General features: G+C 44.7%; 1 protein-coding gene across 4 annotated transcripts in view; it reads right to left on the reverse strand.

Annotated features, from left to right (window-relative positions):
* The window catches only part of lrp2a (low density lipoprotein receptor-related protein 2a), a 432,071-nt gene that overhangs the window by 303,541 nt on the left and 101,105 nt on the right, over positions 1 to 27,425 (reverse strand). For 3 of the 4 annotated variants that reach the window (XM_038789773.1, XM_038789772.1, XM_038789771.1), the window contains exons 4-9: positions 25,185 to 25,301; positions 12,882 to 12,992; positions 10,673 to 10,786; positions 7,697 to 7,813; positions 5,441 to 5,587; positions 199 to 315 (exon numbers count right to left, since the gene is read on the reverse strand). In XM_038789773.1, coding sequence (XP_038645701.1) covers positions 199 to 315; positions 5,441 to 5,587; positions 7,697 to 7,813; positions 10,673 to 10,786; positions 12,882 to 12,992; positions 25,185 to 25,301 — 723 coding nt within the window. Of the gene's footprint in view, positions 1 to 198; positions 316 to 5,440; positions 5,588 to 7,696; positions 7,814 to 10,672; positions 10,787 to 12,881; positions 12,993 to 25,184; positions 25,302 to 27,425 lie in introns of those variants that run through there. The other variant, XM_038789774.1, reaches the window with a different exon arrangement.

Here is a 27,425-nt window from a genome sequence, read left to right on the forward strand (position 1 = left end):
TCACCAGTTGCCTATCGAGCTCTGCCACATTTTGCATGCCTCTCTGACTTGGTAGCCATGAAATATGCTCCAGGTTAGGTGGAAACCAAAGTATCCAATTCCTGATTTAGCAAGGTCAGCATTAAGAGTATCTGCCATTTATGTCAGATGGTTAACATCAGGCCAAATGTTAATTCCTGATATATTTGCAGCACTCACCAATGCAGGTACGACCATCAGCACTCACTACAAATCCTGATGGGCAAAAGCAGACTCCACCTGATGGGGAAGCGTGGCAGCGATATTCACAGCTTAATGCAGCACAGTTGCTTACACCTAAAAAAAAAATGCATAATATGATTCAGGGGAGACTTTAAACTTCAAAATACAAGCATTTGAGTAATACTATAATCAACTGGTTTGATTTCCTTATCTCTTCCAATAAAATTTTGCAAATTAAAATCTGTGATCTTGCATTTATTTTGTAAACTGAGCTTTTCTTGGGTACTTGTTATGAACATTGAACCTTACAAGGTGGTTATGTTTTAAAATGTCTCCTTTAACTTAAGGTGAAGCAAAATGCTCTGTATGTGGGAAAGGGAATGGTGATTATACTAAACGTCCACCTGGAGACAGAACCATGTGATCTGTTTGTCATGGAGAAATAAATTTAAAATTGAAACCTATTCAAAATCAAATGACAGTTTTCACACCTTGGCAAGGAAAGGGACAGACAGAAGTGAGCTTGGTGGTTAGTCAGAAGGAATTTGAGACTTAATCTTCAATGTAACATATCTGTCAGAACTTCAGTGTAAAGTAAAAACTTTAAATGAGGCATATTTTATTTGTATCAGTTAGTTAATGCAAAACATGCCCTTTTTCCTTAGCTTGATGTATTATTTGTCTGTTACGTAACATATGGCCTATGTTAATTTTAGTTTATTTGTTACAATAAAAATCTTAAAATGTGAAATCTTGTTATTCGGTTCTTTCAATTAGTTACGTCAGAGATTATTAACACACAGGTGAATCCTTTTCTTGGCCTGACTGAGATAGAACATTACTTTCTTTGAGTACCTGTTAGGTTTCTAATAAACTAAGTATTACTATCTAGAAGATAATGCCACGTATTAAAGCAGCCAACCTTGAACAATGGATTTATTATGTACCTTGAAGATTTAATATTACAGTGACGGGAAAACTATTTGTCCCCTTTTTTCCTGCAGGCACTTACTAGAATATAATTCCACAAACAGCATTACTCTCGAGTACTTCACCCAGTGATCATTCTTCAAAGATGAAAGAATATTGGCAGGCTATCTGACGGTAGAGGACAACACAACTAAAACCAATGATGTTTTCATTGACAGTCTTGGAGTAGCCACTGTATAGCTATTAGGGGACAGAAGCTCCATAGATTTTCCCTCCCTAACCCAGAACATTGCTGTTAATTTTAGCTTCTCCCACTATTCCAGCTGTGATTAGCTACCTCAACACAAGAGAGATTTCACCTTTGAATCATAGGATCTGTACCCTGAAAATTGCTCAAAGGGTGATTACAAAATTCACAGAGGAATTGCATTTAATCTGTCTAAAATAGAGTTTGACTTAAACATTGTCACACAAAATAATGCCTGTTGGGAATCCATGATTCTATGAAAAATTATCATTCGGGACTCAAACTGCTTAAGAAACACCCAATGAATATAAAGATGTTACATCTCCCCATTTTGATGAAAAGAAAATCTAAAAAAATGTCAGGTTGTTATGTATCAGAGAATACATCACTGCTGGTTATGTGTCACGTGATGTGTCGTGACTTCAGCAGCGTGTCTGCGTGGACTTGAGCAGATCACCATCTTTGAATGCATGAGCAACAACTCTTAATAAACCACTCGTCGTACTTTACAAGAATCCAGAGAATGTGCAGATCCATACTTTTTCTCTTTGCAGCAACAAAGTAATATAACAAAGGTTAATAGAGGAGAATTAGGTAAAATTGTAGCCAAAGTCTGCCATGCTAGAGCAAATCTGTTGTGACTCAATGATGGGCACAGGACTCCACGCTTAAAATATTTACTTTGGGCAGACGAAGATCCTATAATGTGTCAATTTGGTTGAATATATGGAGATCTCCCTTTGAAATTAATATGGAATAATTGAAGATTCAGTAGATCAGTAGTAATAATCAGAGCATAAATTATGACAGTATCTGTAGTCAGTTGAGTAGGAAGAACAAAAGTGTTTTGACTTCATCAAATAACCACCCGGGCAATAATTTAACGGATTGGATCACCTGTGTGACAGCAAGACACAAGAACTGAAGCCTGAAGGCATTAATTAAGTGTATTAGTAGATGGTTGGTAAGTTTATGTTTTAATCCTCCTCTAAACTAGGGCAGTAGTTAAACTCTAGAATATAATAACAGATAATGATATTTTGACTTGAAAACTAGTTAGTTAAATAAAAACAAAATAAAGATATCAGGGCTGGCTGGTGATGTATTGCTGCTGTAGAATGTAGGTGCTGGTGGACACCTGTGTGGTCCATGGCAACTACACCTGCAGTACATGTTTGCAGCTCGAGGAATTTCAGCTCAGAGTTGATGAGCTGTAATCTGTACTACAAACACTACGATGCCGCAGGGAGCAGCAAAGTTACCAGGATATTTTGATTCAAGGGGCAGTTACACACCCCTTAGGCTAGGTAGTAGCCATAGTGGCCCATAATCAGGGACAGGAGGGTGTGACTGTAAGAGAAGAAGGTATCGGGATCCTGAAGGTAGTAATGGAGGAGCTTGTAATTGTCTAGAGATTCAATGTTCTTGCTGGTTGTGTGGACAAGAGCAGTAACTGCAGGAAGAATAAGCAAACTCCCACAGCACTAAGGTGAAGGGGATAATTCAAGTGGAGGGAGCAAAAATTAATGTTGTTGCAGAAGGGGAGAGTATAGTTAAGAGAATAGACACTGTTCTCTGTTGCTGACAGCGTGAGGTCCGAAGGCTACCTTACCTGCTTGGTGCTAGGACTAAAGACACCTCAGGGCTGAAGAAGAAATTTTAGTCAAAGGGGAAGCATCCAGTTTAACTGGAGATAAAAAATAGCAAAGCAATCAAATCACTGGTAGGAGTGGTGTATAGGCCCCTAACTATATAGTAGGACAGAGTAAAAATCAAGAAATAATTGGAGCTTGTGAGAAAGGTAAATAATAGTGGGAGATTTTAACGTTTAGATACATTGGACAAATCAAATTGGCAAAAGTAACCTGAAGAATGAGTTTGTAGATTGTATTTGGGACAGCTTCTTCAAACAATACATTCTGGAATCAACCAGAGAGCAGCCTATGTGTAACGAACAGGGTTAATTAAGGTTTACATAATAGAAGATCCTCTTAATAAGAGTGATCGTAATATGATCAAATTTCATATTGTGTGAGGAAAGAAATTTTGGTCTGTAACTAGTGTCTTAAACTTAAATGGAAGCAATTACCAGGATATGAGTTGGTTAAAGTGGAATGGTAAATAGGTAAAAAGGTAAGGCAGTAGGAGAAGCAATGGCAGACATTTGAGGATATATTTTCTTACTCTCAACGAAGATAGATTCCATTGAGAAAGAAAGATGAGTCAACAAGGGTGCACCATCCATGGCTAATTAAGGAAATTAATGATGGTATCAAATTTAAAGAAAAGATGTGCAAAACTGCAAGAAAAGGGGAAGACAAAAATCAGAAAATGAAAAGCATGCAAATCTAATACAGGCTTGTTCAACCTATTTGCATGGGGAGCTACATTTCATTTTCTTTTTTCACTCAAGGGGCCAATGAGCAAATTTTGGCAAGATGAGATTTGGCACAACATTAAACATTAATTTTTTTTTTAAATGTCAAAGCAACAAATTGATAATTGTAAAAAGAGATACTAATAGGAATGACCATTAAAAAGTGCCAAGCAACAGAATGAATCAACAAAACATTGTATGACTTTTCACTTAAGAAGCAGAGCTCGAAAGAAACAGACTAGACTCGAAGTCCGAGTCACCAGGGAAAGGGCAGGGACCAGGGCTGTGCTAAGGAGCTGGATTTAACTAATAGCGAGCTTGCAATTGCCTCTTGTGTCATACTGTCCATGCTGCCCTCAGCGGAATTCTTATGAAAGCAGGGGTCAGAAATGGTTTACTTTCAGTCTGGGTTTTCCTCCCCTTTTAGCCCACTTTGCGAATAGGTTTCTGGGAGAGTGGAGGGAGAGAGCAGGGAGTTAGTGTTTCTGGGTCACTCCTAGCCTCAGGGTACTTTCTCTCACCCACTCTCTCACCCAGTCTCACTCGCTCGCCCAGGCTCACTCATACACCCAGACTCACTCTCTCACTCACACGGACTTACTCACACACACACACAAACTCACTCACTTACACAGACTCAGACTCAGTCACTCATTCACACAGACGTCTTCACACACGGAATCATTGCCACATGCAGGCTCACTCACATCCTACCCACACCAGAGGTTTGGACATTTTAACACCAAGAAGCTATTTGCGACACTGCGAAAAGACAAGGGGCTGGATTCTCCCCTACCCGGTGGGGCGGGGGGGGGGGGGTGCCCCAGCACCGTGGTACGGCCGTGCCAATCGGTGCCATGGTTATTAATAGCGAGTTAGTCACGCCGTTTTTACGAACGGCAAGACCAGGTGTGTTTGCCGTTCGTAAAAACGGCGTAAAGGGCTGGGACTTCGGCCCATCTAACAGCTGAGAATCGCTGCCGGCCGTAAAAAAACGGCGGCAGCGATTCGGGTCGGGACTTCGGCGGGGGGGGGGGGGGGGGGGGAGAATAGCGGGAGGGCGGCAAAAATGTCGGGAAGGCCCTCCCGCTATTCTCCCACCCGTCGTGGGGGGCGGAGAATTTCGCCCAAAGGGTCTCCCATATACACCATGGAGACAAGGGATTTCTTCTCTCAGGAGGTATTTAGTCTTTCCATTTCTGTTCCACAGAGAGCAGATGTGGATGGGTCATTAAATATATTGAGGGCTGAGTTAAACAGACTATTAATCAATGAAAGGTCAATAGTTATGGGGAACAGTCAGGAAAGTGGAGGGAAGGCCACAATCAGATTATCCATAATCTTATAGAATGAAAGAGCAGGCTCCATGGGCCGAACAGCCTATGGCTGATCATATTTCTAATGACCTGATGATTATGATCTTAGTGGGCTGAGGGGCTGGTTTAGCACAGCGGGCTAAGCAGCTGGCTTGTAATGCAGAACAAGGCAGCAGCGCGGGTGCAATTCCCGTACTGGCCTCCCCGAACAGGCGCTGGAGTGTGGCAACTAGGGGCTTTTCACAGTAACCTCTTGAAGCCTCCTTGTGATAATAAGTGATTATTATTATTAAGGGCAGTGTGTTCCACCAGACCGCCGTCCAGATAATAAAGGTGAAAATTACACCCCCGTGTCTTCAAATTACTCACTGCAGTTGCTGCCTGCTGTGGTGTTTGTTTCATCTTCACCAAAGTAACAGTCCTCGATCTGATCACATAGTTTGTTGACAGGGATACAGTGTTGGGAACTCGAGCAAGACCATTCTCCTGGCAAGCAGATTTTCTGTTCCCTCCTTTCTGGTCAGAAAATGTAAATAGAAATATATTTTTTAAATCTGCAAGAGTACAGTGTGAAACATGCATTGGTTTAAGCAAACATTTGAGCTATCTGAAAATGTATTATGTGCATTAGGCAGAGGCTGAAAAATAAAACTTCAATGCAGCGAAAATAATATTACCATCGTATATCACCAAATGGGAAATACAGGGAGATGTGAATACATTTATTGGGCCAATATACATACAATGTTCAATTTATTTGCTTCATACATGTCAGTACACTCTGTTGAAATTGCAGATGACCTGAATTATGGCTTGCACGACCTTTTGCTCATCACAAGTCATCGATACATGTGACAATAAATTGAAATCCTGCAGCCCCCTATTTATGGATTCCAGCAAGATTAGTGGAACAGGTCTATAGTAAGGGTGATGCTAGGATAATGTCCAATATCATACTCAAAGAATTCTTTCAGGCTAACCTATCCAAATATTATTGAGTAAAGGGAGATGCTGTTGAAGCTTTTCCCTGTAAATAGTTCCCTGGTGCATTCTCCATAGCAACATCTTGAACAATCAAAGTCGACTTGCCAACAAATCAACATACTTTTCTCATGGAGTATAAATTGTTGCACCTTTGATATTTGGCATTCTTGTATTTGACCTGATGCGTGCAAGATGAAAAGCTTCTATAATATGTATTGTTTTTGGCAATGCTCATGTTATGTACTACCAAGCAACAGTCCATATATTAATAGAAATCTTATAATTTCCCACATTGCCTGTCTGCAATTTTCACTTCCGACTGTCAAACTTCTATCACATATTTTGTATCAGCCATTTCCCATTATAAATCCCCAAGTCGACATTCATAATCGATTCGATGATTTTAAACTTGCCATCATGTCATTATTCAAAATGGCCTCTTTGTGACTACCAACATATTCAATGAGTCCCTGTCTGGAGGTTTTATGAACCTTCGTTCATCATTTTTCAATTTTTGTTGGTCAGGTTTCACTCCAACATTTAGCTTCCTTGCATCATACTTGGGCGCAATTCTCCGCAAATGCGGCGAGTCGTAAAAGCTGCTGTGAAACTGACCGTGTTTCACGGTAGCCTCCGTGCCCCCTCCCGGGACCCGATTCTCCCCCCCGGGCGGGGCTAGCAGCGGGGCCCCATGAAGCACGGCATCGCGGCCTTAGCGGCCGTCGTTAAGTCCGCGCGCCAAGCGACATGACGGCTGATGCGCACGATGACATCAGCCGCGCATGCGCGGGTTGGACGGCTCCAACCCGCGCATGCGCGGATTATGTCATCACGCAGACGCGTCAAACCCGCGCATGCGCGGGCCGTCATGCCCCTCAGCCGCCCCACGGACTGATCCTGCTGGGCGGCGGAAGAACAAATAGTGCGCGGGTATCGGACCCGCTGCCTGTGATCGGCGCCCACCGATCGCAGGCCCATGCCACCCTTGGCATGGCCGTGGTGCAGCAGCCAATCCCAGTTCCTGGCTGCCAGAGGGAAACATTTCCCTGCACTCCCCTCCCCCCCAACCCAGCCTCCAAACCTGCCACCCCAGGGCTCTGTCCATTAATTGTTCCCCACTCCACAAAGCTGCCTGACCAGCTGAATGTTTCTAGCAATTTGTGTGGTAGGATTTTCAAAAGTACAATCCTGAAGAACTACATATTGATTTAAAGGATTCTCCTGATTCCATGGGCAGAATCGTAACAAAAACTGACCCATCCACAAATTCAAAGTTTTCACGTTTTAATGATTTTCCCAACAGCTGCTTGGTGGTTCCCCCCTCACTCGCAAACTCCCACCGGCCAAATCCAGCAGTGGGTGGGATCATGCCTGGTTGCCGATGCAATGTCACTTTTCAGGATTTAGCCCCAATCCTGAGCCTGCCTTCCCTACAATACCATTCATGAACTCCATGAGAACAATAATAACGCAGTCGACCAAACGACTGAATGATAATTCATTGTGTTGATTCTATGAAAATTGCTCTATCTACAATTCAAGGTTGCATGTATGATTGTTAACATCTATAATCCTCATTCAGTAGTATACAACCTCACTCAACTAAACTTTGATATGCTCATTGACTGCCCACATTCTTACCACATCCTCTTTCATCAGCGTTATCTCCACAGTCATCATCTCCATCACAGAGCCAATTCTGATGAATGCAGTGGCCACTGGGGCAGGTGAAATAATTTCCGGTGCAGGCTGGATAAACTGCAAATCACAAGAAAGTATCACCAGTTAATCATTAGAAATGTTAAAACAGTGTCTCTTCAGAGTGTTAGAATGTATTTTCATGATCAAAATAGAACTTTGTGAATATTATACTCAATTTTGTTTTTTTAACCTATCTTTACGTAACTAAAAATAACCTTAACCCAGTATGTTTGACCCCTGGATGTATGTCCCAATTGACCTTCAAATGTGCAATTGCACTGACTTATATATTTCCATTCATAAAAATTATTCAGAATTGGTAAGGGTTGAAAATATGCTGACATACATTGTGATGCCAGTTACTGTATCTTTCAGTTCCTATTGTTGCAGACACTTCACATAAGGGCAACAGACACAGGGTCAGGGCTCTCTCACCACCTGCACAGACCAGGTCTGGCAGATATGTCCATCTGAACTTGGCCAGTTTGGCCAGTGGTGGATATACCAATCCATTCTTGGTGGTGGACATTGATGAACTTCACCAAAAGTATATTCTGTACTCTTGCCACTCTCAGTGCTTCTTTCTTCTTGTTTATTCGTTCATGAAATGTAAACATCATTGGCAAGACTAGCATTTGTTGCTCATCCCTAATTGCGCCTGAGAAGGTGGTGGCGAGCTGCTTTCTTGAACTGCTACAGTCCATCTGGTGTAAGTACACAGTGCTATTAGAAGATAGTTCTAATTTTTATTCTGGATTTTGACCCAGTGACAGTGAAGGAATTGCAACATATTTCCAAGCCAGGATGGTGTGTGGCTTGGAGGGGGACTTGCAGGAGGTGGTGTTCCCTGCGTCTTCTGCCCTTGTCCTTCTAGGTGGTAAAGGTCCCAAGTTTGAACGGTTAATTTGAAGGAATCTTGGTGAGTTGTTGCAGTGCATCTTACTTCCACTATGCATTGCTGGAGGAGTGAGTGAATGTTTGTGGAAGGGGTGCTAATCAAATGGGCTGCTTTGTCCTGGATGGTGTCAAGCTTCTTGAATGTTGTTGGAACTGCACTCACCCAGACAAGTGAACATCACACTCCTGATTTGTAGATGGTGGATATGCTTTGGGGAGTAAGAAGATGATTTACTCTCTGTAGAATTCTTAACCTCTGACCTGCTCTTGTAGCTACATATTTATATGATTGGTCCAGTTCAGTGTCTGGTCAATGGTAACCCCAAGATGTTGATTGTGAGCAATTCAGCAATGGTAATGCTATTGAATCTCAAAAGGAGATGATTTGACTTACTCTTGTTGGAGATGGTCATTGCCTGGAACTTGTGCGACGTGAATGTTACTTGTCACTTATCAGCCCAAGTCTAAATGTTGTTAGGTGGTGTTAAACATGGAGGAGTACTAATTCAGGAGTTTCAGAAGGCTAGGATGTGGTTATCAGCAGGTTTCCTTGCCCATGTTTAACCTGATGTCACGAGACTTCAGGGATCCAGAGGCAACAACTGAAGATTTCCAGGACCATCCCAACTGTGAAATCCTACCAACTGTCGGTGCTTGAGACAATTCACACCTCTTTAACCTGTGATTACCCCTCTCTCCAGTTGCTCTGTCTGGACCTGTAGACTTAATTACCTGCAAAGAATTGCATTCAAAATATCGTATTGCATCCTTGACTTTGTCTATATATATGTTTCTGGAACCCAGGTCTTCATTCACCTGAGGAAGGAGCAGTGCTCCGAAAGCTAGTGATTCAAAACAACCAGGTGTTGTAAGACTTCTTACTGTGCTCACCCCAGTCCAACGCCGGCATCTCCACATCCGATTTATTTATTTAATTGAACATAAATTCCACCAGTTTTGAAAGTGGAATTTGAATTCATTTCTTCAGGGCAGTATGCCAGCTCTCTGGATTACGACTCCAGTAACATAACCGCTATTCTACCTCTCCCATAATACAGGATTACACCTCAGCAAAGACATTTAAATAATAACTGACATGGTAGAGGTTGCTATTCTAAGTCTCAACATTGGGGCAGAGAAATAAGCATTTTTTGGCATTCTTCTGTACTTGAAAACGGAATGGGCAATGCTCTGAGGGTTCCATTTCCTAATACGAGTGCGATTCATCTTGATAAGCATTAAACGCACATGAAAAAATATATAATTTGGAGCTGCAAATGAGTCTCCACATATTTCATCACATTTAAACAGAGTATAAAACAGAGTATAAAATGGAGCAGCATGGTAACATAGTGGTTAGCACAGTTGCTTCACAGCTCCAGGGTCCCAGGTTCTATTCCTGGCTTGGGTCACTGTCTGTGCGGAGTCTGCACATTCTCCCTGTGTCTGTATGGGTTTCCTCCGGGTGCTCCGGTTTTCTCCCACAGTCCAAAGATGTGCAGGTTAGGTGGACTGGCCAAGCTAAATTGCCTGTAGTGTCCAAAAACGGTTAGGTGGGGTTACGGGGATAGGGTGGAGGTGTGGGGATAGGATGAAGGTATGGGGCTTAGATAGGGTACTCTTTCCAAGGGCCGGTGCAGACTCGATGGGCCAAATGGCCTCCTTCTGCACTGTAAATCTATGAAAACATTACGTACCTCATCACTATGCTTGCCGCATATTTTAGTTAACGGTTTTAAAGCTGCATATTAAAAATGAGACATTGCTTCCCCAAGTTAAATTATAGGTTAACCTATAACTTATCAGAAAAGTTAATAAGAGTAATATATGCTGGACCAACTGGCATTGACCTCGGCACCAGACACAAAGACATACCCTGCCCAGTTGTAGGGAACTCAATTACTAATAGTAACCTTTCTAACTTTGTACCAAATATGCAGCAGGTTTGAGCTGAATTCTTCTAATTTAATTCAAACAAAAGGAATTTATAAAATGACTGTTCCAGAAAATAAACATTACCACATTTTTGCTCATCACTTCCATCACCACAGTCCTCATCGTGGTCGCATACAAATATCTCTGGGATGCATTCTGCACTGGTACATTGAAACTGACCGTTGTTACATTTCTGAGCTGCAAAGGGTTGGAAAAGAAGTGAGGAAAAGATTTGGGGTAAGAAAGGGGGAAAATAAATACAGCATTCACATTCTTTTTGGAAATGTTCAGTTTGTAAATTGTACAACGCTCGCCATCTATGAGTTGATCACTAAGTGAATCACCCAGTAAAACCTTAAACTGTTTGTTCAGGCAGGCCTTCAGAATATGCTGGGTTAGCTGATCTATATGGGCAGACATAAGTTACCCATGTGTCCTGCATTGTGAATGGAAATAATCAACTTTATTGCCACTCCTGAAAACTCACTGTTAACCCATGCTGGAAAGTATGGGCGCGATCTTCCGGCCATGATGAAGTAGAAAAGCATCTCGCCGCGGCGCAGTCCCAGGATTCACCCGGCTCGCAACACCTGGCAAGATTCAATGCAATGGGAGGGATCAGTTTTTGGCAAATCTGCATATTAGAGCAAGGCAGTAAACCTTATTCTACTGTGCAGATTCCCAAGGTACCTAAGGCTTTGGGATTCAATCACTTCACCTTGGAGACATTGGGGACCAGACGGAACGACACTCGTGGAGGTCTCCAAGAGGATCAGAGGCCCACAGCTGCATGCCCTTTGGTGGGTACCCTGGGAGTGCCAGCCTGGCACCTTGGCAGTGCCATCCTAGCACCCTGGCCACCTGGGTGCCCGCTTGGCACTGTCAAGGTGCCCAGTTGGTGCTGGCAGGGGCACTGCCACTGGTGCCAAACCGGCATCCTTTTGTGTAGGTGTGATTGGGCCAGGGTTGCCCAGCGTGGGTGTTGAGGGATGTGGGGGACCCTCCCATGTTGCGTTTGGGCTGGGGGAGGTCGGGGCCTCAGAGATCGGGATCCCATTATTAAATGGCATCCCGATCTCTCGCTACAACGGGGAGTTCAGCGAGCAGAGCTTCCCATTGTAAAAAACGGGGCGATATGTAGCCTCAGCCATGTGTTCCCCGTTTAGTCCCCTATTTAACATGAGAAGCATTAAGTAGCCATGTGCTTCCCGGCACTGTGAGTACCAGGAAACACGCGGATAAATGCGCTCGCTAGGGGACTTTGTTCCCTTTTGGGAAGATCGTGCCCTTAGTGTGTAAGGCTGTCAGTTGAGAACAGGATCTATAGTGAATAACTCACCAACTCACACTTTCTCACAACTCTGTCACTAGTGAAGATTTTGGTGAGGCACCAAAGTTAAGAAAGAGGAGAGAAAACTGAAGAAGAATATTTTCATGTCAAGAATTTACTCCAATTCCTATGATGGGTTGAATAGTTTCTAACCTATTCTACTCCTACTTTCAAGCATGATTTTTCTACCATCATTAGCAATTCAAGTTCGATTAATCTTTGTAAACAAATCAAATTTTGTTTAAAGCTTACACATAGGATTGGGAGATAGCCAACAATAATGATGTGACTCTCAAGATTCAGAAATGAAGCTAGTGAATACCCTCTTCCCTTCTTTAATGGAATAATTCTAATGTTCACCCAGATAGAAATTAGGTGAATGAAGAGTAATGAAAGGAGAGATCTTCTGGCTGTTCATGTCGGCAGGATCTTCCCGTCCCGCTGATGGTGCACGCCCATTCTAGGTTTCCCGGCGGTATGGGGCAGATTCAATGGCCAACCCTATTCAAAGCGGCGAGACCAGTGGCTGCTGTCCAACGACGGGCCATCTCCGACCACTGAGAAGCATGCCACCGGAAAGGGGGGAGGGGATTGGTATGTTATTATGATTCCCATAATGATATAAATGACTTATAGCTTTTCTACATTCCACAAATTCAGTACCAAACACCCAAGCATAAAACTGATGAAATGCAACAGTCTCTCATTCCAGGAACCACCAAATGTTATTTCTATTGAGCCACCCTGTGATAATTACTACCAGTCTCCGTGAGTAGATAGGAAATTCTGCTGATTAGGTTTGTTGCAACACTGATTTATTTATTTGTCTGAACTGCAGAGGTTTGATTAAATTGTTTCAGACATAGTCATAGTATTTCAGTATGTCCGCATATCAGTGTCTTCCACAGGTGATTAGTTACAGCCAGGCAGTTAGGATCTAAACATCAGAAAAGCAGAACATACTGCAATTGCTTTCATCTGTTCCATCCCTGCAGTTCAGCACTCCATCACAATGCTGGCTAGAGTTGTAACAGGCTCCATTTCCGCACTCCATTTGGGTGCAAATAGGGTAATCTAAAGGGGAAAAAAAGAAGAAAAACAAATGACAAATTTACTTAACATTCTCTGAAGTTAACAGGCCATACACATACCACATGCATGTGTTGAGTAGAGAATGTGCATTTTAGTGCTAAGGTGAAGACTCAAAATGATCCGAACATCTAAAGACTCCTGCAAGATACAGGATTTTTTTAGTCTATAAAGGTTGGTCTGACATATAACAGTTGCCTTCACCCCTTCAATTTTCCATCCATATAAAGATTCATAAAATCAAATGACACAGATGGAGGCCATTCAGCACATATCATGTATGCCCTCACTCTGCACATGATAACTAACAAAGCTCCATTTCTAATTTAATAGTCTCTGTGCAATGCGACGAATATTTGTGTACAGCTACCTTTTTATTCATTACTCTATGCCCTACTTATATTTTTCTAACATCTTTATCAACCTGTCCTCCTGCTGTTTGACGTTTTGTACATCTCACCATAAGTCTACTCTTACAAGCCTTTTAAAGATTTACATCCCACATACTTTCATTTCTCGAGAGAACATGAAGAACTTCATTTATCTTCAGCAATTAAAGTGACTTTTGAGCAAACATTTTGGGCGTGATTTACCAGCCTCGTCGCACCCAATGTGGTGACAGAACGAGGCAGTTGAATCTCGCGAGAGGCCTCTCACGAGATTCAACGCTGGGTGAGATCCAGGTGACCATATTTGAATGAGCCATTAGGCCTATTTAAATATGTCTGCTTCGGATTCTCCTGCCGCCCGTGACCTAATGGCCTCCCCTGGAAACCTCGCCAGGGCGCCATTTCGCACTGGTCCACACAAATATGGACCATGCGCAACAACATCTGGCGGGATCTCCCAGGCCATTAGAGACCACTAAGTGGCCTAGCTCTGGGTAGGATGGTACCCTGGCACTTCTGCTGGCATCTGCGCACCTTGGTACTACCAGCCTGGCACCTTGACACTACTAACCCAGGCATCCTGACAGTGCTACACTGGCACTGCCAGGGTGTCAAGGTGCCAGGTTGCTCATGCGAGGTGTGTGTGTGGAAGGGGCCCCCGAAAATGAAGTTGAGCACAGGGTCCCACCAACTGTAAACCTGACACTGATAAGAATATTAAAATTGTCTTCTCCTTTAAGCTATCACTGCTCATCTGGAAACCACTTTCAAATCTGCATCTGGACATTAATTCTGAAATCTTATCATGCCGATTATATTATTTAAAAACTAGAATGTAGTATCATTGTAGAGAGTTTGGAATATGTTTCTATCATGAACTCATTGTTCGAATAAGCAGAATAAAAAGTTAAGCCTGCGGATTGATTCACCAGTTGTCTCAGTGTTTTTAACTCATAGGCTGCCACAAACGATCTGGAAAATTATTGTTTTCAGGCCAAACCACGCAACGTTACAATATGAAGATGAATTGCTATAAAAGATACAATTAATACACAACTCTAAGTATGATCAATGAACTGCGTGTGTTATTTTGGGGAAAGGTTGTAAATTGGCACTAAGTAGCTGCTGTGCGAATGAGACACACTTGTTTAGAAATCTGCTTTCAGTTTGGGAGTTAATTAGTGATTGCATGAGTTAAATGTTTCTTGGGCACTAAACTGGAGTCTTGTACATTTAGCACTCAAGCACTTTTTAAAAAAAGTTTTTATTAAGGTTTTTCAATCTTACAAAATCTTACAAAACACACAATTTTAATAAACCTCCCAAAACAGCCAACAAGGAAAAAATTAAATGAAAACACCCCACCCCAATGAAAACACTCCCCCCCCCAATGAAACCCCCCCCCCCCAATCCTACCCCCACCCCCCCCCCCAGTAACTGATGGTGCTTAGTTCCTTGAAGTAAGTAATAAAAGGCTAGCACCTCCAATAGAACCTCTTCACTGATCCCTACACAGTGTACATATGTTTCTCTCAGTACATAAACTCCATTAGATCCTCTAACTATGACAAGGCACTTGGTGGGGTTGGGGACCGGGAAATCAACGAGGCGAAGTCAGGGACATCTGCATCCGCCCCGATCTGCAGCTCCGGTATGTGAATGTTAGAACCATCAAGAGTATTGACAGTCAGAGAGATCTAGGTGTACAGGTCCACAGGTCACTGAAAGGGACAACACAGGTGGAGAAGGTAGTCAAGAAGGCATACGGCATGCTTGCCTTCATTGGCCGGGGCATTGAGTATAAGAATTGGCAAGTCATGCTGCAGCTCTATAGAACCTTAGTTAGGCCACACTTGAAGTATAGTGTTCAATTCTGGTCGCCACACTACCAGAAGCACGTGGAGGCTTTAGAGAGGGTGCAGAAGAGATTTACCAGATTGTTGCCTGGTATGGAGGGCATTAGCTATGAGGAGCTGTTGAATAAACTCGGTTTGTTCTCACTGGAACGACGGAGCTGGAGGGGCGACCTGATAGAGGTCTACAAAATTGTGAGGGGCATAGACAGAGTGGATAGTCAGAGACTTTTTCCCAGGGTAGAGGGGTCAATTACTAGGGGGCATAGGTTTAAGGTACGAGGGGCAAGGTTTAGAGGAGATGGACGAGGCAAGTTTTTTACACAGAGGGTAGTGGGTGCCTGGAACTCGCTGCTGGAGGAGGTGGTGGAAGCTGGGACGATAGTGATGTTTAAGGGGCATCTTGACAAATACATGAATAGGATGGGAGTAGAGGGATACGGACCCAGGAAGTGTAGAAGATTTTAGTTTAGATGGGCAGCATGATCGGCACAGGCTAGGAGGGCCTGTTCCTATGCTGTACTTTTCTTCGTTCTTTGTTCTAAGTCTGATGCCCCAAATATGGCAACCAAAGGACAGGGCTCCAGTTTGATATATAGAATCGCCGACATGGTGTTAAAGAAGGGGAGAGAAAAACTCACAAGCTTGGGACAGGGCCGAACATGTGTCTGTGGATGGCCGGGAGCTGGGATACCGTTCACAACTATCATCAACCTCTGGGAAAAAACTGCTCATCCTCTCCTTAGTTAGATGCACCCTAAACACTACTTTAAGTTGGATCAAGCCCAGTCTCGCACATAGAACATACAGTGCAGAAGGAGGCCATTCGGCCCATCGAGTCACTTCCACCCTATCCCCATAACCCAACAATCCCTCCTAACCTTTTTGGTCACTAAGGGGAACTTGTCATGGCCAATCCACCTAACCTGCCCGTCTTTGGACTGTGGGAGGAAACCGGAGCACCCGGAGGAAACCCACGCAGACAGGGGGGGAACGTGCAGATTCCGCACAGGCAGTGACCCAGCGGGGAATCGAATCTGGGACCCTGGTGCTGTGAAGCCACAGTGCTATCCACTTGTGCTACTGTGCTGCCCACATGAGGTCATGGAGTTCACCCTGCGAAGGGCCTCACTCCACACCTTATCATCTCCTTTGGGCCCCAGCTCCTCCTCCCACTTCACCTCTACTGAAGGTATGGACTGCACTGAGTGACAAACAATGGCCACATATCAGGGCAGCCGAGGACTGAGGAAGAAATGTCAAAGGTTGTCAGACACAATACTGGAGTTCCTGGTGAGGATATCCAGAGGAGGACGGATGCAATGAACCCATGGAGGGAAAAGAAGGCCACGTAGGCAAATAGTGCAGCTAATGTGACAGAAGGTCATGAAGAAGGTCACAGGCAGGGGCCAGCTCAAGGACATGGTTCCGACACCTCAAGAGATTTAACAATTTGACACAAGTGGTCAAGGCAAGAGCCCATCTCACTGACACAGCATTCAAGAAATACACCATAACCAACATCACAACCACAACACACTTCATCCATCATCTACTGATACTCTAGCATTCATGGAAACCACACCATTGCATTTTCACAGGCACTACTCACACCTCAGACACATCTCACAGCTGTTAAAACAAGTGAGGCATCACACATACAAACTCACCTGCAAATTCACTCATTCATAATCCGCACTCTTTTCCTTCTAAGATAGCAAATAACATGTGCTGGCAGGACCTGACTGGGGAGGGGAAGCAAGACTGCATGAGATCACTCCCCTTGACAAGGCAATGATCATACTGATCAGGGGGAAGTGATAGATGTCATGGCTACGGGCTACAGGCAGGCCGTTGGCAGCGGCCCCCCACGGAAATTCTCCTGGCCTCGATGGGCCGAGCGGCTGTCCGTCTTTGGCCAGTCCCGCTGGCGTGGGTTAGACACAGCGGGACCTGGCAGGAAAGTTGGCTGGGGCAGCCATCGGGGGGGGGGGTGAACCGGCCACAGGGGGGGCCCACGCGGCCTGGCCCGCGATCGGGACCCACCAGTCAGCGGGCGGACCTGTGCCATGGTGGCACTCCTTCCTTCTGCGCCGGCTCCTGTAGGCTCTGCCATGGCCCGGCACGGGGAAAATAACCCCCTGCGCATGCGCCAGAATACACCGGCCGGTCTGCGCATGCGCGGAACCACACCAACAGTTCCGTGCATGCGCGAGATTACGCTGGCCCTTCGGCGCCTGCGTGAACTCGCACAGTCCCTTCGCCGCCCGTTGGAGTGGTGCCAACCCCTCCACCGTCCACCTAGCTCCCGGAAGTGCGGAGAATTCTGCACTTTCAGGGGCTGTTGATGCCGGAGGGGTTGGCGCCGGTTCTTCTGCCGGCGTGAGGACTTAGTCCCCGGAAAGGAGAATCCCACCCCTGGTGTCAATGCTAAATACAATAAGTCACCACCATGCCAAAACTAAACTGACCACCATTGATATACATGGGACAGAATTCTCCAGCCATTGAGATTCTCTTTTCCTGCTGGTAGTGCACACCCGCCTGCGGATTTCCCAGCTGCCTATGGTGGCTTCAATGTGAAATCCCAAAGACAAGCAGCGGGAAGAGCGAATCCTGCCACCAGCAAATGAAGAGCCGCCAAGAAACACGCAGTTGGTGGACTGGAGAATCCCGCCCATCATCTACAGATGGTGGATGACCATAGTGATGTTGCCCACTCTGTATCAGATTTGCAAGTAATTTTTGATTCTGCACATAAGCATCTCTTTGAATGTCATGTTAGCTCTATCTGTAATCCCAGATTCACAGCAATGTGCTTCATTCTTAAAAGTACCGTCATTTCAAGGGCAATTAGGGATGGGCAAAAGATAGTGGCCCAGGTAATGACACCCACATTCCATGAATAAAAAAAGGTCTCCTTGAGTCCTTATCCTTGCTATCCTTGTACTGGTTGTCCTCCTTCCTCTCCTCTCCCTCTCTCCACCAGCATTTAATGCATCTTTGTCTAGTTCCTCCTCCCATTCCTGAGACCAGACCAAGGGAATTCAGAGGAAGTAAAGACTTGAGCTCCCTCATGAGGGAGACTCCTCAGAGATTCAGCAGATACTGGTGTCTGGGTAGGTTGCTCAGCTGTGAGATCTGCAATTTATTGTTCAACCATGGTTTGTCTATTAATTCACATGTTCCTCATTTTTAATTCTGAATGTCAGAGAATAAGATAGATATTGTAAATTGTTTTACTTTCCTGACTTTGCATAGTAAAATTTATTTTGGTTGGTAAAATGGTCCCCATGACCAAGTCAGTCCTTTTTTTTTGGGTGATTATTATATGACCTCGAATCATGCACAATAGTGCTATGGACACTTTAATCGCAGAAAATAATTAATCTTCAATGACAAGGAATATTCTGGAAGAAGTTGTGTTTTAAGAGACAAGTTCTAAAATGAGTAATGCTAGAAAAAGAGATATTTTACAAGGAAAGGTAATTAAGCAGATTTAAAGAAGCTGGAAACCTGTTGATTCAGGTGGGCTGTATACAAAGGGAGTCACCTGGTAGTTTATAGCTCTGAAAAAAAACATGCCTGTAAAACTACATTTAAAAGTTGGTTTTGGTTTTGTCTTTCCATTATCAGGACTGGTTTCATAATAAACAAATAAGTTTCTTGTTTATTGATCCTTTATCCTGGGTAACAGGAGCAAAGGCAAACAAACTTGCTGAGTAAATCAAACTTTTAAACTGATGGAACAACCTGTAAAGTAGTCAAACTGCGTACTCTTCCCATCTCTAGCAATAGCACAGCACTCACTCTCATTGCGCGATGTCTGCAGAGATTTTGTGAAATAAATGTTAACAGAACTTTGTGAAGTCTTGACAAAGTGCCCCAGGACGTCTCACGATATACACTGAAAGTCCTCTTCAAATCCAGAGTACTCTGTCAATCTCCAGTAGCAAATAAAAAATAAAAGCTGAACATGGCTTGAAGTAACACTCGAAATCCTCACCAATAACTTATTTTCCACTGTTCAGCTAGTTGATATTAGAAGTGATTGTCCATTACAGACCTTGCCTGAAAAATGGCATTCAGCCTCTTGAATGAGAGTTAGGAGCAAAATTCATTGGTTATTGTAGAGTAAAGGTTAACTCTAATGGTAGTTAATAAGGGTGGCATGGTGGTGCAGTGGTTAGCACTGCTGTCTCAGGTGCCAAGGACCTGGGGTTGATTCCGGCCTCTGGTGACTGTCCAGGGGCTGGTTTAGCTCACTCAGCTAAATCGCTGGCTTTTAAAGCAGACCAAGCAGGCCAGCAGCACGGTTCGATTCCCGTACCAGCCTCCCCGGACAGGCGCCGGAATGTGGCGACTAGGGGCTTTTCACAGTAACTTCATTGAAGCCTACTCGTGACAATAAGCGATTTTCATTTTCATTTTCATTTTCATGTGGAGTTTGCACATTCTCCCCGTGTCTGCATGGGTCTCGCCCCCACAACCCAAAGATGTGCAGGGTAGGTGGATCAGCCATGCTAAAATTGCCCCTTAAATGTATAAATTTTTTAAATAATGATCGTTAATAAGGTGAGGAGCAATGTTACAGTGATATCACTCACTGACAGAAGATGGCTGAGAAGTATCTTAGAGAGTAACTCCAGCTATATCATGGTCTAACTTAACCTTTGTGAATAGTTAATATATAAATCAATATGAATTGGACATTCTAAATTCTCCCTCCGTGTATCCGAACAGGCGCCAGAGTGCGGCGACTAGCGGCTTTTCACAGTAACTTCATTGCAGTGTTAATGTAAGCCTACTTGAGACACTAATGAAGATTATTATTATTAACAGCATAGACAGAGTATCCTGAGCCTCAAGAGAGTATCACATTACTGAACCACAATGAGGGAAACCAGGAGTGACAACCCCAAGAACTGACCTCAGAAGAAGCTTCTCAGCCATTCAGGACGACTCGTGAAACCGTCATTGAGACTTTTCCTTTAAGAGGAGAGACTTAGGGGGGAGGTGTAGTAGAATGTGTATGGTTTGGGAATAAAGATTTAGGGAGAGATGTAGACCAAAGGGATAACTCTAATGATAGTGACAGAGTATGTGTGTATGGAGCTATGTCACAGTGATGGCACTCACTGAGAGAGGATGACTGAGAAGCATCTTTGGGAGTAACTCCAGTTATGTCTTAGTCCTACAGAATCAAAGAATTGTTACAGAGCAGAAGGCCATTTGGCCCATCATCTCTACATTGGCTCTCCAAACGAGCATTATGACTTAAATAAAAGAAAATTACTGCGGATGCCGTAATCTGAAACAAAAGGAAAAATGCTGGAAAATCTCAGCAAGTCTGGCAGCATCTGTAGGGATAGAAAAGAGCTAACGTTTCGAGTCCGATGACTCTTTGTCAAAGCTAACATTAGCATCCAGTTTCCCTGGGTTTCTGTGGCTATGACTCATCTTTCATTCTCACTCCACAGTATAAATATTTCCCACTTTCTCTGTCTGTTAGCTTTGACAAAGAGTCATCGGACTTGAAACGTTAGCTCTTTTCTCTCCCTACAGATACTGCCAGACTTGCTGAGATTTTCCAGCATTTTCCCTTTCGAGCATTATGACTTAGTGTCATTCCCCTGCCTTCTCCCCATACCCCTGCACATTGTTTCTATTCAAGTAATCATCTATTGCCTCTTGAATATCTTGATTGAACCTGCCTCAATCACACTTCCAGGCAATGCATTCCACATCTGAAACACTTATGTGTTCTGGGGCAGGATACTCCGACCCCCCATTGAGTTGGAGGATCGCCGGGTGGGGCGGCATGAATTCCGCTGGCGGCCAAATTCTCTGGTGCCGGGGTTTTGGCGGGAGTGGGAATCGCTGCGCGCCTGTCGATAGCTGCTGGCAGCGGCCCTCCCCCCCTCCCCCCCGCCGATTCTCCGGCCCGCGATATTCCGAGCGGCCGCCCGTTTTCGGCGGATCCCGCTGGCGTAAATAACAACAGGTCCTTACCAGCGGGACCTGGCTCCACGGGCAGCCTGCAGAGTCCTCGGGGGGGAGGGGGGGGGGGAACGAGGATCTAGCCCCGGAGGGTGCCCCCACGGTGGCCAGGCTGGCAATTGGGGCCCACCGATCCACAGGCGGGCCTGTGCCGTGGGGGCACTCTTTCCGGCCGCACCGGCCGCTGTCAACTTTCACCATTGCCGGTGTGGAGAAGAAACCCCCCCGCGCGTGCGCTGAGATGATGCCAGCACACGCTGGCGCTCCCGCGCATGTGGCAACTCGTGCCGGCTGGCGGAGGCCCTTCGGCGCCGGTTGGCATGTTGCCAAGCCGCTCTGCACCAGCTGGCATGGCGCCAAACACTCTGGCACCGGCCTAGCTCCTGAAGGTGCGGAGGATTTCACACCTTCGGGGCGGCCCAACGCTGGAGTGGTTCACGCCACTCCTCAGCGCCGGAGTGGCCCGCCCCTCCGGTTCGCAGAGAATCCCACCCGTCTGGGCCTCGTTTAGGCTAATTGTCGGAGATTGATTCCTATGATCATCAGCAACACCATTGGCATTATATCATGCACCAACCAGGCTGGTGGGCGGCAAAATAGATGGCGACCTTGGTCTTTTTAGAGATAAAGATAGAGAAATACAGCACAGAACAGGCCCTTCGGCCCACGATGTTGCGCCGAACTTTTGTCCTAGGTTAATCATAGAATTTTGGACAATTTTTCATGGCCAATCCACCCAACCTGCACATCTTTGGACTGTGGGAGGAAACCGGAGTACCCGGAGGAAACCCATGCAGTCACGGGGAGGATGTGCAGACTCCACACAGACAGCGACCCAAGTCGAAATCGAACTTGGGACCCTGGAGCTGTGAAGCAATTGTGCCAACCACAATGCTACCATGCTGCCCTTAAGAAGTTAACCTACACTCCATTATTCTACCCTAATCCATGTACCTATCCAATAGACGCTTGAAGGTCCCTAACTTTTCCGACTCAACTACTTCCACAGGCAGTGCATTCCATGCCCCCACTACTCTCTGGGTAAAGAACCTACCTCTGACATCCCCTCTATATCTTCCACCATTTATCTTAAATTTATGTCCCCTTGTAATGGTGTGTTCCACCCGGGGAAAAAGTCTCTGACTGTCTACTCTATCTATTCCCTTAATCATCTTATAAACCTCTATCACAGGGGTGGGCAAACTACGTCCCGCGGGCCGCATGCGGCCCGCCAAAGGTCTTATGTGGCCCACCAAGTCATTAAATTTTTAAAAAAAAAATTTTTTTTTTCTTTTTAAATTTTTAATTATTTTTTTTTAAGGTTAATGGGGGGGGGGGCTGTTGGGTTACTTACTGGTATAGGGTGGATATGTTGACTTGAGTAGGGTGATCATTGCTCGGCACAACGTCGAGGGCCGAAGGGCCTGTTCTGTGCTGTACTGTTCTATGTTCTATATGAGGCGCCCAGAATCATAACCAGGTGAAGTAATTATTTTACTTAATATACTATGCGGCCCTTTAAAATTGTGAATTTCTGAATGTGGCCCTTGCACGGAAAAGTTTGCCCACCCCTGCTCTATCAAGTCGCCCCTCATCCTTCTCCGTTCTAATGAGAAAAGGCCTAGCACCCTCAACCTTTCCTCGTATGACCTACTCTCCATTCCAGGCAATTAGGATTGAGCAATCCTAATGTACCTATGTTGGAGGTGGAAACGTTTGGAAGAATTGAGTTTTCTTTGATTAAAAAGCATCTTTGTAGGGGATACCATCAAAGACTCATAACTGATATGGTTAACGTGGGAAGAGTGATTCTGAACTGATGTATGGGGTAATTGTGCAGGGTGTATGCGAATTAAGGAAAGTAGATTCTCATTTGAAGTTTGCCATTCTTTCTTTCATCCCTAGTTTTGCTTTCTGGTGTCAAATGTCTTAATTTATGCATTATTCATAATATTTCTACAGTACTATGTCATTCTTGGAAACTCAAAATTGATTCTTCAAGCTTCAGTGAACTTGACTACTTTGATCCTTGTCATTTTATACAACTGTATATATTCATAGATAGTTACTTTTTAATAAAATATGAGTTCTTAAGTTTGGTCCTGCAATTTTAATTAATTGCTGAATATTTTATCCCACTGTACTGTCTTGTGTTTCATACTTTCTGTAAAAGGTTTGATTGTAAAATTTAATAACTTGTTAAAATTAGACATTTCATGTTGAGACCATGTTTGCAATGATCAACTAGACATATCGAAACGTAAAAGGAATTTGCAACTACTGTACCATATTAATCCGTCACTCATATGTCTTCTGTAAAGTCCTATCAGATAATAATCAAGATAGGAATACCCAGAGCCGTGCTCTGAAACTGGCCTTAATTTGCTATTCTTTCTTTTATTCATCTTCCACATAAAATGGGTAATGAAGTGTTGGCTAGTGTAGACTTGAGAGATGAACAGAAACTTCCAACACTGATAAAGGTTCAACTCAATTTTCTTAACTACTTCTAACTAACTAACACATGATGACTGTGGGTCTAAATGATGCTAACTTAAACTAGAGACCTAAGCCTTGTCCGAACCAGTTGATTCTCTCAGCACGTGGTGTGAGTCTGTGCTGGGCTGGATGAGTTCTTGTTACACTGAGAGGCAGCACCCAGAATGAGCGGGAACCGTGGTGCCCCCTGCCTTCATAGTGTGTGTATTCTAACTGGTGATTGGCTGCGGTGTTTGTACATGTTGATTGATCCCTGTGTGTGTCCATCAGTGTGTGTCTGCACCATGATATACTGATGTATATTATGACAGGTAAGATTATCTATACTCTTAGGAACATCTAAGAAATAGCTGTTCCTTTCTGTCAAACAGACTTTTCTTCCTCACCTACATTAACCAATCAAAACCTTTAATATCTGAAACCTTCAAATTACTCAATTCACGTCATTTAATGCCAATCAGCAACTCCACAGAAGTACAGATTATTAGCCTCAGGGATACTTTCTGTTGATAAAATATTTTGCAACACATTTTATCAGTGTGTAATCATGAATAGAATACATTATAGAAACTTGCCCAGGTGGCTAATGCAAGATCAATTCTGTATGCTCATGATTATAAAATCAGAATAATGTAGAATTATTTCTCAATGATGTCAATACGGATAAACTTTGCAATGGCATAGCAATCAAAACACTCATTTTAAAGGAAATTTTGTCAGACACAGTACTTGCACCATATTTGTTAATGGCAATAATTACATAAAGTTGAAATGTTCCCACCCCAGGCATATATAGTCCATTATGCATGATTGCTTTTATTTATTTTGGCTTTGGAAACCTTAACCTGAAGCTATGCGTGAAATTGAATCACCAAAGCCAATCATATTCCTTCTAACGAGCTCAGTGGTTAAAATCTGATGTACCTGTGCAATGTACACCTCATGTTACACAAAATAATAGTAAGAAATCTACAACACCAGATTGAAGTCCAACAGGTTTATTTCAAACATTAGCTTTCAGAGCACTGCTCCTTCCTCTTCATTCACCTGAGGAAGGAGCAGTGCTCTGAAAGCTAGTGTTTGAAACAAATCTGTTGGACTTTAACCTGATGTTGTAAGACTTCTTTCTGTGCTCACCCCAGTCCAACGCCGGCATCTCCACATCACACAAAATAATGTCATCAATAACGATACACATACATTTAAAATACAGAACAGCAGGTGGATTTTGTCCTATAGCACTGGCCAACTAAATGACAGCCATCAGTAGCATTAACAGGACCAAGCAAGTCACTGCAATCGCTTCACTGTATCTGCTGTAAATTTCACAAAACGAGAAGCATATTGAGGACAATTGCCTCCAACTTAACAAGGTGACTAAGATGCGAAGGGAGCAAAGGCTGAAGAAAACGCAGTATAAGGATTTGTGGACTTACGACAGCCTCTTTCATCGACTTTGTCAGTGCAGTCATCAAAATGGTCACACCTGTAATCACTTGGGATACATTCCCCATTGGTGCAAATATACTGCTGACTAGAGCATGTCTTTGCAGCTACACATGGAGAAAAGAGAAAGAAATGCATGTTAAAAATAAGAAGGAATTTTACATTCTTAAAAAGTTTACCCACAATTCGTCGTTGGTTGTACATTGGAATCTACTAACAAGTTAAGCCCATACACTATGGAAAGTAAACAAAAGATATAGGGCGGGATTCTCCATTAGCTGACGCCGAAATCGGGAAGGGGGGAGAATCGGTTTCAATCCCAGAATCGCGGCAATTGCCGATTTGATGCCAAATCGCAATGCTCCAGCACCTCGACAGCAGCGTCAATGCGTCCCGGAACGCACATACAGTAGACACCATTTGCAAATCATTAGCAGGCCCGACTGGTATTCTCCGGGGCCTCTGTGATTCTCCGCCTCTGATGGCTGAGTCACCGATGGCGTGGTTCACTTGTGCTTATAGAAATTGCAAAACAGGCCTGGCAGCTGCTGAGGGAGAGAGACAGCGTCCAACATCACCAAAGTTTGCTGACAGTTGTGCCGCTGGCCAGGGGTGGTTCTGCTGGGGGGAATAGCGGGGAGTGGCCAGGATGTGGGCTGTGGGGTCGGGGTGGATGGGCACGGATGACCATTGCCGGCAGCAGGCAAGGCAGCTATGCTGCTGTGCACACTGCTAACATCCCATTTTGAACCTAGTTCAAAACTAAGTTGTAAACTTAGTTGTAAACGAGGTCATAAAGTTGTGCCCCCAGGGGACCCCAACCAACCCTTCAGCTGTATGGACGTGCTCCAGCACAATCAGTGCCATCATTTTGGCTGGGATAAGTGTGTGTGGGGAGTGTAATATTCATGAGTGGCTGTAGCTTGTCAGCCTCCTGAGTGTCAATTACGGATCCAGCGAATCCTGCATCGTTTTTTTATTGGAATCGATTGTGTTCCACGCGGCACCAGTCCTAGCCCCTTAATAGTAGCAGAATCGGTCCAGGTATGGCGCCAGTTTTTCTGTTGTAAGAGTCCACGAATTATGCATTAGTGTCAATACTTAGTCTCAGGAACGGAAATCTAGCCCATAATTTTCTTTTTATTCTGTTCATTTCAGCTGTAGAAACTAATTTATCTCAGCACAACACTAAACAATTAAAATGATTTCCAGCCAATATAGGTTGTATTTGAATCATTTACCTTCTAGCATAGCCGGCAATCTCCGATCCCGTGCCGTGTTGGAGAATCGCGGGAATTAGGCCACGCAGCTCCGCCAAACACACCCGCAGGGTCACCGCCGCGCCAGTCAGGGGCCATTTAAAGCGCCACCCCCCCCCAGCGATTCTTCGCGCCTCAACTGGCCGAGTGCCCGCCGAGTTCGGCCAAGTCCCGCCAGCGTGGGTTACGTATGGTCCTATCCAACGGGACCTCAGAGTTCTGGCTGCGGGGGCTGTCCTGGGGCGGAGGGGGGAGGGGGGGGTGTTGCGGGGGATCCGACTCCAGGAGGCGGCCTCCACGGGGGCCAGGCCGCGATCGGGGCCTACCAATCAGTGGGCGGGCTAATTCCGGTGGGGGTCTATGTTCCTCCGCGCCAGGCCCCTGTAGGGCTCCGCCATATTGCCGCGGAGACGGTAACACACGCGCATGTGCGGACCCGCACCAGCCGTGGCGCGCATGCGCAAACCCACGCCGGCCATGGCGCGCCAGCTTTCGAGCGCCGGAGCAGCGGACACCACTCTGCCACCGTCCTAGCCCTCTCGGAAGGGGTGAATGCCTGGGCCTGGAGGCCCGTTGACGCCGGAGTTGCTCGTGCCAGCTTTGACGCTGGCATCAACACTTTCCCGGGATTTCAGAGAATCCCGACCCATGTGTATAGTATTGCACTTGGCAATAGATTATGTCCTTTTTTAAAAAAAGTAGAGCTTTTTTATCAGGGCACAATTTCTGCCTTATTTTAGGCATGAATGTGGATTATTATAATTTTTTATTTGCTTTCAGGAAAAATTTGGCTTTGTACAGAAGAATTAGACTTCCAATCATGAGAGAGAACAATAGAGAGCCAGGGAGGTAGGTTGGAGGGGGGAGGGGGGAGGCAGGGAAACATTAACTAACTTGACATCCACTGGAAGAGAGAAAAAGGAGAATACAGGCGGAAGATGGGAGGGCGGCTAAAGTGGTAGTGTGCACGAG

Source organism: Scyliorhinus canicula, chromosome 2 (assembly GCF_902713615.1).
Source record: "Scyliorhinus canicula chromosome 2, sScyCan1.1, whole genome shotgun sequence".
Lineage (NCBI taxonomy): Eukaryota > Metazoa > Chordata > Chondrichthyes > Carcharhiniformes > Scyliorhinidae > Scyliorhinus > Scyliorhinus canicula.